Source organism: Hylobates moloch, unplaced genomic scaffold, assembly GCF_009828535.3.
Source record: "Hylobates moloch isolate HMO894 unplaced genomic scaffold, HMol_V3 SCAFFOLD_5, whole genome shotgun sequence".
NCBI lineage: Eukaryota > Metazoa > Chordata > Mammalia > Primates > Hylobatidae > Hylobates > Hylobates moloch.
In genome coordinates this window covers 3,222,061-3,239,705 of record NW_026652280.1, presented here as the reverse complement: position 1 = coordinate 3,239,705, position 17,645 = coordinate 3,222,061, and the positions used below count along the sequence as shown (strand labels likewise).

The 17,645-nt window shown below is 43.5% G+C and overlaps 1 protein-coding gene across 4 annotated transcripts in view; it reads left to right on the top strand.

Annotated features, from left to right (window-relative positions):
• ZNF236 (zinc finger protein 236) overlaps positions 1–17,645 on the top strand; it is a 157,888-nt gene that overhangs the window by 55,622 nt on the left and 84,621 nt on the right. For all 4 annotated transcript variants that reach the window (XM_058438250.1, XM_058438252.1, XM_058438251.1 and 1 more), the window contains 3 exons: positions 544–747; positions 1,729–1,957; positions 15,847–16,119. In XM_058438250.1, the coding sequence (XP_058294233.1) occupies positions 544–747; positions 1,729–1,957; positions 15,847–16,119 (706 nt within the window). The remainder of the gene's footprint in view (positions 1–543; positions 748–1,728; positions 1,958–15,846; positions 16,120–17,645) is intronic.

The window sequence follows — 17,645 nt, the reverse complement described above, 5'->3', positions numbered from 1 at the left end:
CTGCCGTCCGTTTTCTTCTGATGGGACATTTCGGATTCCCGAGCCCTGCAGGACTGGCTCTCTCTCCCATCACAGACCTTTCCTCTGACTTAGGTTTTCTTGGCTGTAGCATTACAGCGCCTTTATTCCTCCAGTCTCCCTGCAGGAAGAATTTTTCACAAATGTGTTGAATTATTTTGACTGCAGTGGTTTCTTTCCTACTTGTTAAATTTGTATAACTTGATATTTTAAAAATTCCTTCACTTCAATTTTATGGGCTAAGAGGAAGGTGAGGGTTTGTGGGCTCAGTCTGCCACCTTGAGTCTCTATGCTCACTTGAAAAAACTGTACAAAATTGCATTAGAACAATTTATTATGTTAAGAGCCAATATCGTGCCAAACACAAGAATCAGTGAGGCATTGTATTTAAAATTTATGTTTAGGATACTCTTGGATTTTAACACCCTTAAGGAGGGTATTGCCTGTTTTTTTTTTTTTTTTAATTTTCCTTTTTCAATTGAAGAGCAAAATTGTATTTTTAATGAAAATGTTTCTGTGTTTCAGGCCACACTCTTTCAGACGTTACCTCTTCAACAGACAGAAGCCCAAGCCACGTCGGCCTCAAGCCAGCCGAGCTCCCAGGCGGTGAGCGACGTCATCCAGCAGCTCCTGGAGCTCTCAGAGCCGGCGCCGGTGGAGTCAGGGCAGTCCCCGCAGCCTGGGCAGCAGCTGAGCATCACAGTGGGCATCAACCAGGACATTTTACAGGTGAAGCACGCTTCCCTGCGGTGTGAGGCTTACGCGCTTGTGCTGTCAGAAACCAGGGATGATAATTGAGAAATAAATCTGCAGGACTTGTCAAAGTCAGGGTATCCTCATGAAAAATGTGCCTGAACCGAAAGAAATTAATATACCTACTTAATTGCTTATGGACAGCTCAACATTCAAATGTTAGTCATCTATACATTAAAAAAAAAATCACAAACTTTTATTTTTTTTCCGTAAGTGAGTTCACTTGAAAAGAACTCACTTACTTGAAAAGAACAGGCTTTTCAGAAGTTGTATCTATTTATGTTGACAGAGGTGGAAAAAGTATTTTATTCTTTCTTGAGGTTCTGCTTTATGATTTGGAGACAGTCATGGGTGTTGACAATTCTGAGAACGTTCATACTGCCTGGCCTTCTCTCGTGGGTGTGTAGGCAGCACCTGCACGTGTGGGAGAGGAGGGGGGCAAGAGCGCAGAGCCCCCAGCCTTCTAGTCCACCGCGACTTCACACTAACTCTTCACTCCTCCTGTCTCTCTCTTACTTGTTTAACCTTCCTCCTGTACCTTCATGGGGAAGAGCTGGCCAAGGGTATGAGGAATCTCAGGGTGTCGTTCTACAGCCGATACCTGAAAGTTAAACCCAGTGTAACTCAAAAGCCTTAAAATAGGGTTTCCCAAATCTATTTAGAGACAACCAAAGTTGTGTGAGGTAAGATTTCTGAAAGTCAAATAAATTTTAATTCCCTTTAATTTAGAAATGTAAATGCTTATATTATTTTGGGTGGGGGCAAGATGTCATATATCAGAAAGGATGTTACAGCCTCAAAGGTTTGGAAGCCTCACTTATAAGTGATGACTTGGAATTGTAGATTCTTATTTCTTGGAGTGGAATTAGAATTCTATAGGTAAAGCTTTTGATTGATTTTGGTAGGCAGATTGGGGCCATCGTTACCTTCTAACCTTTTAGTTTTGTTCTGTCTTAGCAAGCCTTAGAAAACAGTGGGCTGTCTTCAATTCCAGTTGCAGCACATCCTAATGACTCCAGCCATGCCAAGACCTCTGCACCACAGGTTCAAAACCCAGATGTTTCCAGCGTTTCAAATGAGCAGACGGACCCTACAGACGCAGAGCAAGAAAAAGAACAGGAAAGCCCGGAGAAACTGGATAAAAAAGAAAAAAAAATGATAAAGAAGAAATCGCCATTTCTACCTGGTAATTTTGCTAAACTTTAAAGTTTAGACATTTGGGATAGCATATTGCTGGTTTTTAAGAAATATGCCCTTCTTTTCTCCTCCGAAGGTGATAGGATATGTTTGTTGAATGTTTTGTAGCTAGCTGTAGTTGGTTGGTATTTAAAATTAAAAGGAATGACAGCCGTAAAATGCCTGAAACTTGTCTCTTTTCCTTAACCTGGATTCTTTCCTGTATTCAGTTTCTCCTGACTCCTCGCCAGGGCTTGAAAGCTTGTTGTCTCCGGCTGTTCTCTTGAAAGCTTGTTGTCTCTGGCTGTTCTCTTGAAAGCTTGTTGTCTCCGGCTGTTCTCTTGAAAGCTTGTTGTCTCCGGCTGTTCTCTTGAAAGCTTGTTGTCTCCAGCTCTTCTCTCTCTGCCCTGCTTAGGTGCCTCCTCTCCACTCAGATCCACGGCTTTGCTTCAGTTCTTCTCGCCCTTGGTGCTTCTGGCATACAGCCATGTGATTCTAGTAGCCTCTGACTAGTCCTTTCCTCCTCATCATCAAAGGACCCCTGCAGCACAGCTCCCTACTCCACGCCTCACCATTTTCCGTTACATGCCAAGATCCATTTCTCGGCTCCTGAGTATCCTATCACCTGTCCAGCCTGCATTTGCATCCACCCTCCCTCTGTGCTTCTAGGCACAAACTTAATAGACATCATACTGAAACTGGATTCCTGCTGTTTCTAGGCGTCCCTGCGTTTCTGCACATCATGCTTTCTGCAGGCTTTCTGCAGTGAGGATGCCTTCCTTCTCCCTCTTCCTCTGGTCTCTGTCAAATCTTGGCCATCATTCGAGCATCTTCGGTGCTCCTCCTCCTGGATGGACTCTGAGGGGTGCTTTTCCTTGTCCTACCTCCCACAGCACTTAGAGTGTTTAGGATTCCTGCATTCTCTCGTGTTAAGTGTGCACAGATGCAGTCTAATACCCCTTCTAGGTAATAAGCTCTTTCTGGCCGGGAATACGGCCTTTTCATTTCTGAACACCCCACAGCGCCCAATATGGCTCTTTCTACAGGAGCAGGAATTTAGTACATCTTTCCAGATTCCTGTGTTTTTGGCAAGACTGTTCCTGTCAAAACCTTTCCCAGTTGTCTTGGGGAACAAGTGCATTCTTGCTACAAAGCGTGGAATAACATTGCCATTTCCGTTAACACTTCTTTCCTAGAATACATTTTCTCATGTATAACATGACTGTGAAGTTGTTGTTTCTCAAACCACACAAGTCAGGCTCTTCTTCCCCTTGATCTGGCCTTCTTCTCCCCAAGTGAAAGACAGGATGCTGGAATCTAAGCAGTTTCTCCCGCACAGTTTCCTGGTATCTGGCAGGGCAAGAAAGGAAAACAGGAGCCATTTCCATGTATTTTGATTAGCTGTGTGGTAGTCTTCCGGGTTACAGGTGTGTTATGTGTTCCTGAAAATCTGATGCAGATTTATTACCTGTGTGCGAGTGCCCGCCTGAGCCCCATGGGCCACTGCCTCTAGTTATTGTGCTAAATCAGATGCTTTCACATGGGCAGCAAGCCACTGAGTGAGGAGCTGTGTCAGACCTTCTCCTTCCTGAGAGTACCACATAGCCATGGTCCTTAGACCGAGAAGGTGAGCACTACCCCGTGCTGCTCCTTCCAGACCTTCACCCACATGTGCTGGAAGCAGCTTTCTCCCTGCACCAAGTACTAGCCAGGGAATTCCACATGGAATTGCAAGAAACCTTCCTGTACGGTATTCTAGTTTGGGGTGCTGTGTTTACAGAGTTGGTAACAATTAGGTAATTTCTGGACTACTTGAATCAATCAAATACACATGGAGAGTACTGAGCAAGTGCATGCAGTTCTAATAATTTCCCATTACATTCACGGGATCCCTAGTACAAGTTGGAGCCAGTGCTTTTTTTTTTTTTTTTTTAAAGTGGCCTCTCTAATATGGTGATGAGAAAACCATTGGGGACTTGTATTTTTTTTGGAGACTGGGTCTTGCTGTGTTGTCCAGGCTAGAGTACAGTGGTGCAATTATAGCTCACTGTAGCCTTGAACTCCTGGGCTCAAGCAATCCTCCTGCCTCGACCTCCTGAGTAGCTGGGACTGCAGGCACGTGCCACCACATATGGCTAGTGAAAAACACTTTTTTTTGTGGAGCTGAGGTCTTGCTATGTTGCCCAGGCTCGTCTTAAACTCCTGGCCTCAAGTGATCCTCTTGCCCCAGCCTCCCAAAATGCTGGGATTACAGGCATGAGCTACCACACTTTGCCTGAGGACATGTTTCTATATAAAGATGTTCCTTTTAATTAAAACTTTTCAATTATCAGTGCACTTTTAACATAGTGATTATGTCTGAAAATACCTCTCCAAGGATGGAATATCATTTGATATCTTAGAAAGACCATGAGGAAAACTGTTCTTATCTCGTAAGTCATAACATTAATTGCTTATAACTAACCTTCATTACGTTCCTGAGTTAAGCATACTCCACCATGTAAAATTATTGCTTTTGATTTATTCACTTTTATCAGAGTGCATGTTTTCGGCGGGATTTGCTTGAAGAAGTTATATCAAAAATTTAACAAATGCTTTTATAGTTATCATGCAACTTGTGACACATAAATCATTGTGAATTTTTAGTAAAGGTTGAAGTTTATGACCGGGCGCAGTGGCTCATGCCTGTAATCCCAGCACTTTGCGAGGCCGAGGCGGGTGGATCACGAGGTCAGGAGTTTGAGACCAGCCTGGCCAACATAGTGAAACCCCGTCTCTATTAAAAATACAAAAAATTAGCTGGGTGTGGTAGCAGGCACCTGTAATCCCAGCTACTCAGGAGGCTGAGGCAGGATAATCGTTTGAACCCAGGAAGCGGAGTTTGCAGTGAGCCGAGATCATGCCATTGGACTCCAGCCCCGGCGACAGCGTGAGACTCTGTCTCAAAAAAAAAAAAAAGAAATTTATCATGGTGAAATATTGGCTATCTAGAAATCATGGTGAATGGTGTTTTGGAAAGCTGATGATTGACTCCTTTAAGGATGAAAATGGTATGGTATAGTGAAACTATTGTGTATGGAAACTTTTCTAAAAGTCGTTGCATACTTTACCTTCTTAGATCAGAGTGTGGTCTTGTTAACTTAGCCACTTCTTGATGACCTGGGGTCATTGCTGTGAACTTCGGTATACTCTACTGGGCTGTAATTGGCAGGCATCCTACTGTGCTGTTTCAGTCAACGGGCTCCAGAATGGTGTGGCTCTTAGACTCGTCTGCTTTTTGAAATTATTATCTCTGCGAGTGTGCTTTTTAAACATTCCCTGTAACAAACCTTCTCCCACGTTCTTCTTTGTTGTTTGTGGTCTGCCAAGTTCTTACAGCTCAGATAAATTTGATTTTTATAATTGCGTAAAAGCTAAGTGCAGGTAGCCCTTCTCCTTCTCCGTGGGGTCTGCATCCATGAATGCAACCAACCTCATATCAGAAAATCCTCAGTAAGTGTACTGCAGTAAGCCCAAAGCAGTGTTAAAAATACTAGCGTGAATGGCACACAAAAATTGCTTTTTTTCCCCCTAAATTATTAACTGGAATTCTCATTGTGAAGTAGACCCAGGGAGATGCAGTCCTTAGGGTTCCCTCCCTGGAAGAGTACCTTTAAATAATTCTCATAAAACTTTAGCCTCAGGCTGCTGAAGCACTTGACAAAAGTCCTAAATCATTTCTGGGGCAGCATATGAGGAGGGCAGGTTTCCTTGGTGAAGATGCTCAGTGCATCCTGGGCTGCATCTGAGATGCACTGTTCTCAGTGTCGCTGTGTAACCACATAAGCCAGTACTATTTGTGCATCTGCCAGGACAGAGATTTGTTTTCAAGGTTCTGGGAACCACGTGGGGGCAATGCGCTTATAAACGGGAGCAAGAAATCCCACAGTCCCTCTGAACCTCCCTGAGGTTCTCAATTTTGAAGGACAAAACCCGTTTCTGTGCACTTGGATCTGGATATTCAGCTGCTCCTGCGAGACAATAACCAGCACTCATTCTTTGTTCTCTGTACCTTCACTCGTTCCACTGCCTGTGACTGACAGAAGGGAGGTGAAGTAACTCCTCCGCAGCATCTGCCTTTCTCAACAGCAGACTGGCTGTTTTCTTCTGCTGGTCAGAGCAATTCTTCAACAACTGCATGAGCAGAGGCATGAACATCTGTCGTAAAATGGGGATACCTGTGTCTTAGGCTTGGCTGTAATCTGCTCGATAAAAGGAATGAGTTCCTGGGGGTCTCTTCCTTCATAGTCTTTGAGCACATATCGGAGCAGACAAGAGGAACAGAAGGACTTCTTCCTCCAGGCAAGTAATCATGCAATGAGGAAGAACACGGGAACTCTGCTTCTGAGCATATCCTTCGATGGGAATATATGTAAACAGTTCAGAGCCTCTGAACAGCCACACCATTCCCCAGTCTGCTTGCTGCTCTGGCAAGTCCAGCAGCATGGTTGAAGCAGTCTGTTATAGATGCCTGCCTTTCTTCCCCTGCGGTCAGCATCAGTGTTCCTAACAGAAGTTTAAACTTTTCCATCAGTGGAGTCCACAGATTCCTCAATGCTTGCTTCCTTTTTGATGGATGTTTGCTATCAATAATCGGTACTCCGGCTGTCTCATAAACAAATAGTTGATTATTGTTCTTCAGTAAGGACTGCTAACCATCCTCAGTGGAGAAAGCCCTGATAAGTCTTCTGTTCAGAATATCCTCAGTGAAAGGATTGCTTCTTGAGAGATCTGACAAATCTAAAGAACTGCTAAGCAGTTCCGCTGTACGCTTTTGCGCTAACAGTGTTGCAGACCCCCTGTGATCTAAGAAAGCCATTAATACCCACGGAATGTGTTGAGGTTCAGCCGTAAAGAACTTTCCTGTCTGACAAGTTCCGAAAAACTCATGTCACAGATATATGCTGATAAGAGCTAACTCCTGACATTACCAACGGCTGTGTCATTTTTGCAGAGCACTAGCCATTGAACCAGCACCTGAGATGGGGGCACCATGAGATCCTGGAAGAGCTTTTGCCAATTTCTATAGCAAGCTTGCTGCTCCTGCAGCTTCTATAAACCGTGTAGCCTACCAGTACCGTGGTGTCGAAATACAAACTGCGCAGGAGCCAGCAGTAACTGGTGAAGCTTGAGCTAGCCGGTCCAACAGTAACTTCTGTTGTTTTTTATAGCTGACAAACATGGCTTCATCGTTACTCTCATTTTCAAAGATAGGGTCTTCATCATAAGTTCCTTTGTGACAACTACATGATTGCTGCTGCGCCAGCTTTCTGCTGATCTGAGAGCACTCTAAGATGTTTCAAAATCTGAACATAATCACAGTAAAAGCCAGTATCTTAGAGGAGGTCCTGTCATTAAGAGCTGGTCACCGCAGCATCAGTGCCACCCTTGTTTCAGCAGCTCCTAGTGCCTCTTGAGCATTCTTGATATCCCCATTCTTAATTCACGTAGTCCAGCTAACTATCAGTGACTGACCAGCCAAGAAAACCTGGCCAGGAAATCAACATCATCTTCGTGGTCAATGCTGAAAAACCCAGCAGACTGTAGTACTTGTTAAAAAGATTCTACTGGCTGGGCGCGGTGGCGCACAACTGTAATCCCCACACTTTGGGAGGCCGAGGTGGGTGGATCTCCTGAGGTCAGGAGTTCGAGACCAGCCTGGCCAACATGGTGAAACTTGTCTCTACTAAAAATACAAAAATTAGCTGGGCGTGATGATACGCACCTGTAGTCCCACCTACTTGAGAAGCTGAGGAAGGAGAATGACTTGAACCCAGGAGGCAGAGGTTGCAGTGAGCCGAGATCACATCACTGCACTCCAGCCTGGGTGACAGAGTGATACTCCATGTCTAAATAAATAAATAAAAAGATTCTACTAGCTCCATTTCATCAGCAGGGTCCGCTCCTCGATTTACAGTTTCAGATATCCAGTCGCATGCTTCTGTTAATCCAGTCCTAGCAGCATATCTATAAACCTATCATTGGTTGAGGGCCAGGTTTATGTAAGAGGCTGTATTAGTGTGTTCTCATGCTTGTAATAAAGACATATCAGGCCGGGCATGGTGGCTCATGCTTGTAATCCCAGCACTTTGGGAGGCCAAGGCAGGCGGATCACGAGGTCAGGAGATCGAGACCATGGTGAAACCCCGTCTCTACTAAAAAATACAAAAAATTAGCCGGGCGTGGTGGCAGGCGCCTGTAGTCCCAGCTACTCGGAGAGGCTGAGGCAGGGGAATGGCGTGAACCCGGGAGGCAGAGCTTGCAGTGAGCCGAGATTGCGCCACTGCACTCCAGCCTGGGTGACAGAGTGAGACTCCGTCTCAAAAAAAAAAAAAAAAGACATACCAGAGGCTGGGTAATTTATCAAGGAAAGAGGTTTAATTGATTCATAGTTCCACATGGCTGGGGAGGCCTCACAATGATGGCAGAAGGTGAATAAGGAGCAAAGTCACATCTTACATGGCTATAGGCAAGAGAGGCATGTACAGGGCAACTGCCCTTTATAAAACCATCAGACCCTGTGAGACTTACTCACTGTCAAGAGAACAGCACAGGAGAAACCCACCTACATGATTCAGTTACCTCCCACCAGGTCCCTCCCATGACATGTGGGGATTATTAGCATTCAAGGTGAAATTTGGGTGGGGACACAGAGCCAAACCATATCAGAGGCTTTTGTGTGAAGCCGCAAGACTCAGCACTGACCTGTCACTTCTGATTTGTATAATGATTATTTGGTAAGATTTGTTGCTGTGATTCCACCAGGTTTGAATGCACTCTTCCCAGTGTTCTAGTAGTTCTGCTACTGAGAGAATGTTTAGGAAAAAAAAGCATAAAAGACAAACGCCGTGCGCAGTAGCTCATGCCTGTAATCTAGCACTTTGGGGGGCCGAGGCAGGTGGATCACAAGATCAGGAGATCGAGACCATCCTGGCTAACACGGTGTAACCCCATCTCTACAAAAAAATTAGCCAGGCGTGGTGGCGGGTGCCTGTAGTCCCAGCTACTTGGGAGGCTGAGGCAGGAGAATGGCGTGAACCTGGGAGGCGGAGCTTGCAGTGAGCCGAGATCGCGCCACTGCACTCCAGCCTGGGCGACAGAGCGAGACTCCATCTCAAAAAACAAACAAATAAACACTTAGGCTGTGCAGTGAGATATTCTGTAACAAAAGTCAAGAAGGTGACTCAAGCTGTTGTATTTCACGTAAAGGTCTCCTGTGGCTGAGGAGTCTGCATTTGTGCGTGACGCTGAGATATGAGTCCCTCTCTAATTAGATGTTGGACAGTAGTTTCTTCTGAGTATTTGATGTTCTGGTCCTTGAAAGCAGAAAGACTTTGTGTCACCCTGACTGACATCTGGACTAGAACTTCTATATGTACCTGTCAGGCGCCTGGGGGAGTCTTTTGATGTTCCCAGCAGGCCAGGGTCCTTTGTTGGAACCAGCATTTGGATTTTGCCCCAAAAGAGCAGGCTCATCCATCCCAGGTGCTCTACTTGGAGTTTTCTGATTACAGTAGGTGCTCTCCGATCCCACAGAAGAACCCACAGGTGTTTTTCTGGTCACTCCATTCCTCCTGCCTGCCTACCCTACCCATGTCTGGCCAGTGGTCTTCCTCTTTGGTCATCCGTGTCCTCCTAATGGCCCAGCTAATGCTGGAGATAAAGCTGGCTGGATGGCCCATGGCACCTTCTCTTGCCTGGGAGCTAATTGAAGACTGAAGAGAACACGTCTAGGCTTTTTTCCTCTCCTGCCAAGAAACTTTCTGCAGCATGTAAGGCTTTCTGTAATTTAGCCCTGCCTGCCCTTCTGACTCTTGCTAGTCCACCAGACATCCTCTACCCCAGCCATATTGAACTGGAAGTTTCTGGGACTCACCTTCACACCTGGCTCTTGCTGCTGCTTTTATCTGATAAATATACCTCAGGCCACGTCCTTCTTGGCAAATATCTGCCTTCGAAGCTCACCCGCAGGGCCACCTTATTTCTGCAGAAGTTTCTGAGCCTTCTCCTATGGAAGTAATCAGCATTGTCTTTGCATTCCTGGTATGCATCCATGCACACATCTGTCTTGGCACCTCTGATGCTCTGCCATATATACTTGGTTACACTGCCCTACCCGCTTCTCCCCTAGACCACAGTCCTTTCCAGGGCAGATACCTTTTGATGCCTGGCATGGTGCTTGGCACTTGTCATGCTGTGCTTGAAGTAGCACTGGGAAGACAGACCTCCTTGAGAAAACTGCACTTAGGCGCTAGGATCGCATGGACCTCACTGGCCATCTGGTCCTGGGCAAGTCAGTTAAGATGTCAACTTCTCATCTGTAAGGTGGGACTAAGGATAGAATAAATGGAAGAGAAGCGAATGGGAGGATCCATGTAAAGTGGATAGCATGGTGGTAGCTGACCAATAATAAGTGCTTAATGAATATATATGTTTTTAAATTATTTTTAAATAGGTGAGACATGCTCATGCCACACAATTCAAAAGACACAGTGGTGTACACAGAACTTCTGTGAGGGGTCTTCTGCCACCTCTCCCCAGGGAAGCGCGCCACTACCGTCTTCTGTGTCTTTTAAACAAGCACAGGCATCTGTGTGATTGTTTCCTAGGAGGACGAGTGGCTTCCTGCTAGAAGTGTAATACAATGTGATGTTATTTTTTAGATTACTTTTTTCCACTTGATATCTTATTTTTCAAAATGCTTGAATAGTGTTTCATTTTATGAATGTATCATAATTTAACCAATCCGCAGCCATTTGCTAACATGAATGATGCTGCAGTGGCCGTGTGTATAGCTGCATCATTTCACACATGTACGTTTATCTGTAAGGACATTTCAGTTTTAAAATAATTTCAGTCTTAGCGGAAATGTTTCAAAACAATACAAGGAATTCCCGTATACCCTTCATCCATATTCCCCGAAATGTTAACATTTTACATTTGATTTCGCTGTTTAGCTATTTTTTTCTGAATTTTCTGAGTGACTTATAGATATAATGCCCTTTTAACTGTAAATATTTTTTAGTGTGTATTTCCTAAAATCAAGGACATCCTTGTACATAATCATAGTAAAATCATCAATATCAGGAAATTAAAATTGACCCAGTACTATTTATCGTCCACCGTACCGACCTTATTGAAATTTTATCGTTGGTGTCAGTAACATACTTGATAACAAATGAGAAGGATTTTGTAAACAGTTACACTTTCCTTTTGGTAAAAAGGAATAAGTGTTGATAAACCGTTATACTTTCATGTAATCATGTAGATTTACCCTTCTAGGAGCAATTATTGGAGCACCTGTTTCCTCACAGCCTTTTCAAGAAATTATCAAACTTTGGGGATTTTTTTACTCATCCAATGGGTTAGAAAATGTTGTCTTATTGTACGTTTAATTTGCATTTTTCTTACAGGGAGTCAAGTTGAAAGCTTTTCAAAAGAGTACCTATATTTTCCTATAAGACTAATTCTTGACTTCTTTTGTCCATATTGTATTAAAGATGGTAGTATTTTGTGAGCTATGTTTGTGGGATACAGTTTACTCCTAGACAACACAAATTTGAACTGCAAAGGTCACTTATATGCAGGTTTTAGCCTGCCTCTGCCACCCCGAGAGAGCAAGACCCCCCACTTCCTCAGCCTACTCAACATGTAGACAGAGAGGAAAACCACTTCCACTGAATGAATAGGAGATATATTTTCTCTTCTTTATGCTTTTCTTAATAATATTTTTTCTCTAGCTTTATTGTAAGATTACAGTATATAATACATGTACAAAATATGTGTTAACTGTTGATGTTACTGGCAAGTCTTCTGGTCAACAGGAGGCTATTGATAGTTAAGTTTTTGGGATATCTTATAGGCAGATTTTTAACTGCATTGGGGGTCAGTGCCTCTAACCTCCAAGTTGTTCAAGGGTCAATTGTACATTTTTTTCTAATTTGTTTGCCTTTTTGAGCTAAAAAACTTTTTTAACTGGGGAGATATTTATATATATGTGTAGCTAAGTTTGTCAATGTTTAATGACCTTGGGCTTGGGTAATATTTAGACTTCATCACTGACATTATGGAAAGATAACCTCTTCTCTTATATCAGACTTTTACAATTTAATAGGTTTTTTTTTTTGAGACAGGGTCTCACTCTGATGCCCAGGCTGCAGTGCAGTGTCATGATCATAGCTCACTGCAGTCTCGACCTCTCAGGCTCCAGTGATCCTCCTGCCTCAGCCTCCTGAGTAGTTAGGACTATAGGTGTGCACCACCACACCTGGCTAATTTTGTTATTTTTATTTTTGTAGAGACAGAGTCTTGCTACGTTGCCCAGGCTGGTCTTGAACTCCTGGCCTGGAGCAATCCTCCTGCCTTGGCCTCCCAAAGTGCTGGTATTACAGTCATGAGCCACTGTGCTTGGCCATAATTTAATGTTTTAAACTAAATCTTTGATTTAATTTTGTTTTTTTTCAGGTGGCCACCCAGATGTGCAAACATTATTTGTTAAATAAGTCATGATTTCCCAATTGAAATGTAATGCCACCTTTATCACACTCCCAAATCTATATATGTCTTTTCTGGACTCTGTTCTACTCCACTAATCTGTCTTTTTCTTCAAGTGTTCTGAGGGTACTTTGATAACTAGAAAGCCAGTCTTCTCTTGATACTCCTTTTTAAAAGTGTATTCTTCACTGTTTTCACATATTTATTTTTCAGATGCACTTTAGAATCTTCTGCTAAAGTTCCAAAAACTTTAGTTCCAAAAAACAATCTTGTTGGTATTTGTATACAGATGATAAATTAAACCAGGGAGAACTGATGTCTTTGTAACTTATAATCTTTGTCCCAAAGAATAGGGTATGCATTTCTATTAATTTGTCTTTTTTTTTTCTTTTTGAAAAGTATCTCAGTAATGTTTTGAAATTTTCTTCTGTTTTTTTTTTTGTAAATAGGAAGGGTATTGATTTTCTTGTATTAAAACTTGGGTATCTTTCTGAGTTCTAGGTTTGTTAGATTATATGGTAATATCATTTGAAAATAATGACTGATGCTTCATTTCTAGTTTATACTGTATATTTCTTTATCATGACCAATGTCATTGACTAGTATCTCTAAATCACTATAAATTAATGGCAGTGATAGTGGACTTTTCTCCCTGACTTTAATATATTTTTCTATTAAGTTGAATGTTATACTGATATATGTTTTATTCACCTTTTCCTGTTTTTAGACCTTTTTTAAGACTAGATGTTGAGTTTTAGCAAATGCCTTTTCATGTTGAAGATGAGTATATATCCTTTACTTTTCTACATTTACATATATATGTATATATATGTGTATATATGTATATACGTATATATGTGTGTATATATATATATACGTATATATATACGTATCTATATATACGTATATATATATATAAACTTATTGAGACGGAGTTTCACTCTTGTTGCCCAGGCTGGAGTGCAGTGGTGCAATCTTGGCTCACCATAACCTCTGCCTCCCAGGTTCAAGTGATTCTCCTGCCTCAGCCTCCTGAGTAGCTGGGATTACAGGCATGTGCCACCATGCCCAGCAAATTTTGTATTTTTAGTAGAGACAGGGTTTCTCCATGTTGGTCAGGCTGGTTTCGAACTGCTGACTTCAGGTGATCCGCCCGCCTCGGCCTCCCAAAGTGCTGGGATTACAGGCGTGAGCCACTGTACCTGGACTTACTATTTGAAGAGGAAAGCTACTGCCCAACTCCAGGAAAGCTTGCTATGTGGTATTGCAGATCTAGCTTTCCGGATCTTTCCATTTGTCAGAGTTGGAAATCTGGATTCCATTTTCTTTTTTAACATTGTGTGGGTGAAACAAAACATATGCAGGCCAGATTTGGAGACAGCTTCAGGACTTCCAGTTCGTAGTCTCTGTTCTAGTCTATTCCCAGATATTAGAACCTGGTGGCAGATGTAGATTATGTCATCCTGCGTAACTTGAGATATAGTTTTATTTTGGTTTGGAAAAAAATCTGATTTCTGGCGAATGGTGTCCTAATTTTCACCAGTAAATATTATAGTCTCTCATAGCCTTTTATACCTTGCATTTTGGATTTGTCATGAGAAAGCCTTTAGGTAATTATGCACATTTGTGAATTAATTTTTACCTATTAATTTTAAGCAGTCTTAAATTTTAGATGTCTTTATGCACTATCACCACAAAACAAATGTCTCACCTTTTAAAACCAGTTCCCTTATTTCCTTCTCCATTTTTACCCCCGTGATTTGTGTATATGCCTTTCTTTGTTTTTATTTACATTCTGTCACTGTGTTTAAAAAATATATTGTTTTTCATTCTTTTTTTCTGCCTTTTTTTCTTTCCTTTTTTCTTTTTGAGACAAGGTCTGGCTCTGTCGCCCAGGCTGGAGTGCAGTGGCACAATCATAGCCCACCGCAACTCCTATGTCCTGGGCTCAAGCCATCCTTCCACCTCAGCCTCCTGAGTAGCTGGGACCACAGGCATGCACCACCACACCTGGCTAATTGTTTTAAAATTTTTTCTCCAAAGACAGAATTTTGCCATGTTGCCCAGGCTGATCTCAAACTACTGAGCTCAAGCTATCTGTCTGCCTTGGCCTCCCAGAATGTTGGGATTACAGGCATGAGCCACTGTGCCTGGCCCACCTTTCTTTTTTATGTGAATTATTCTTGCAAAGAATATTGTATTTGAGAAAATACGTTTTCTATCTTTACAGATTTACTTGCATATATGGAGAATTCCTTATATTTAGTGATAAGAGAGAAGGAAACAGAAGGTTTTCTTTTTCCCTAAGAAAACTTTGTTGGTACAGACACAGTTAAATAAATTTTAGTTAAAAGTGTTCTGGTGAAGTTCATTAATGTGGCCAAAATCTTTCTGATTTCATGTGGATTCTTTATGTGAGTTATCTGTATAGTCACTGTAGATGATACCTTAATTTCAGATGAATAAATCTAATAAAAAATTTTAAAAATAAGGTGATTCTAAATTTTAGTTACCTGCATTCAACCAAATTCCCAAAAATATTAAATGGAAAATTCCAGAAATAAACAATTCATAAGCTGTAAATTGCTTACCATTTCACCTTCCACTGTCCTGCTCCATCCTGAGAAGGGTGAGGGAGACACGGGTCATCCCTTTGTCTCATGCACTCACTCTGCTGCATTCGCCACTCAGTAGCTGGTTTGGTTCTCAGATGGAACCACTCGGGTCTTGGCACTATTTCCTGCTGAAAACAGAGGGACAGGTGTACTTACTATATTTCCATCAATTTGTGATTTTTTTTTCTATTAGAAATAGTTTTAAACTTGATTCAAAATTGAATAATAATACGAGACAGATCCACTTATATTTTATCATGAATTGATATATACTGTTTATTTGTCTTAACTATTTACACATTTCCTTTTATAGCATATGAATTTATCGTTTCTTAATTATTTGCATTTATATTATTTTTTATTGGTGATATCCAGTAGGCCCAGTAAATACTTAGTCCAGCGTCATTCCTTCTCTTCTCATTCCTTGCGTTAAGCATGAGGTCATTCGATCCCATCTGCTTTCGTTCTCGTTGAGAGGGAGCTGACTGTGTCTTGGTGCCGCTGGACCTACAGAATCAATCACCTTCTCAGTGGGCGCACTTTCTCAGAGACTCTGAATTGTGTTTTCCCGACTGTTAGGGGTTTCAGCGAGATTAACTCCTAGCCCTCGATAATGTCAGTGATCCTGGGAATTCCAAGCTTTCCCGTAACCGATCATGAGTGCAGCTTTCCGTAGGGACTGCAGGGGGCCCTGGACCCGACACTGGGTGGGGTGTCCTGGCCAAGCGGGACGTGACCTCTCCCTTCGCAGGCTCCATCCGTGAGGAGAACGGCGTGCGCTGGCATGTGTGTCCCTACTGCGCCAAGGAGTTCCGCAAGCCCAGCGACCTGGTGCGCCACATCCGCATCCACACCCATGAGAAGCCCTTCAAGTGCCCGCAGTGCTTCCGCGCCTTTGCCGTGAAGAGCACGCTGACAGCCCACATCAAGACGCATACCGGCATCAAGGCATTCAAGTGCCAGTACTGCATGAAGAGCTTCTCCACCTCGGGCAGCCTCAAGGTGCACATCCGCCTGCACACAGGTACGGCCTCAGGGCTGGGCCCACACGGGCACTGGCCACCGGGGCCACACACAGTACTGCGCACAGGTACTAAACACAGGTATGGCACACAGTAGGCGTACAGGTACTGCACACAAGTACTGCCCACAGGGACTGCACAAAGTATCACACACAGTACTGCACATAGGTGTGGCCCACAATGCTGCACCCACACCAGTACTGCCCACAGGGACTGCACACAGGTACCAAACACAGATACCACACACAGTACCCAACACAGCACCCAACACAGCACTGTGCACAGGTACTGCACACAAGTACTGCTTACAGGGACTGCACACAGTACCGTACATAGTACTGAACACAGTACTGCTCACAGGTATGTCCCACAGTGCTGCACCCACACAGGCACTGCCCACAAGTACCAAACACATAGTACTGCACATAGTACCCAACACAGCATTTTGCACAGGTACTGCTCACAAGTACTGCCCTTAGGGACTGCACACAATATCACACACAGGTATGGCCCACAGTGCTGTACCCATACTGGTACTGCCCACAGAGACTGCACACAAGTATCAAAGGCAGGTACCAGACACAGTACCACACAGTACTGCACACAGGTACCTCACACAGTACCAAACAGTACTGCACACAGGCGTCATGCACAGTGCCAAACACAGTACCGCACACAGTACCAAACAGAGTACTGCACACAGGGTATAGCCTGCAGAGCTGCACTCACACAGGCACTGCTCACAGGGACCACACACAGTACCAAACACATTTACCAAACACAGTACAGCACACAGGTACTGCACACAGGTACGGCCTGCAGTGCTGCACCCACACAGGTACTGGCCACAGGGACCACATAGTACTGTGCATAGGTACTGCACACAGCTTCTGCACATAGTACCGAGCACAGTACTGCATACAGTACCCAACACAGTACTAAACACTACCATGCACAGGTACTGTGCATAGGCACCGCACATAGTACCAAACAGTACTGCATATAGTACCCAACACAGTACTAAACACAGTACATACAGGTACTGCCCATAGGGACTGCATATGGTATCACATGCAGTACTGCACACAGTACCACATACACAGTACTGCACTTAGGCACCAAACACAGTACTGCACACAGGTACTGCACACAATACCCAACATGGAGCTGCAGACAGGTACTGCCCACAGGGACTGCACACAGTACTACACACAGTACTGCACACAGGTACCAAACAGTACTACCCACAGTACCAAACACAGTACTGCACACAGCTACCACATACAGTACCAAACAGTACTGCACACAGGACTGCACACAGCTACCACATACAGTACCAAACAGTACTGCACACAGGCATCATGCACAGTACCAAACAGTACCGCATACAGGCACCTCACACAGTAACAAACAGTACTGCACACAAGTAGTACATAGAGTACCAAACACAGTACTGCACACAGGTACTGCAGACAGTACTAAACACAGTACTACACACAAGTACTGCCCACAGAGACTGCATACAGTA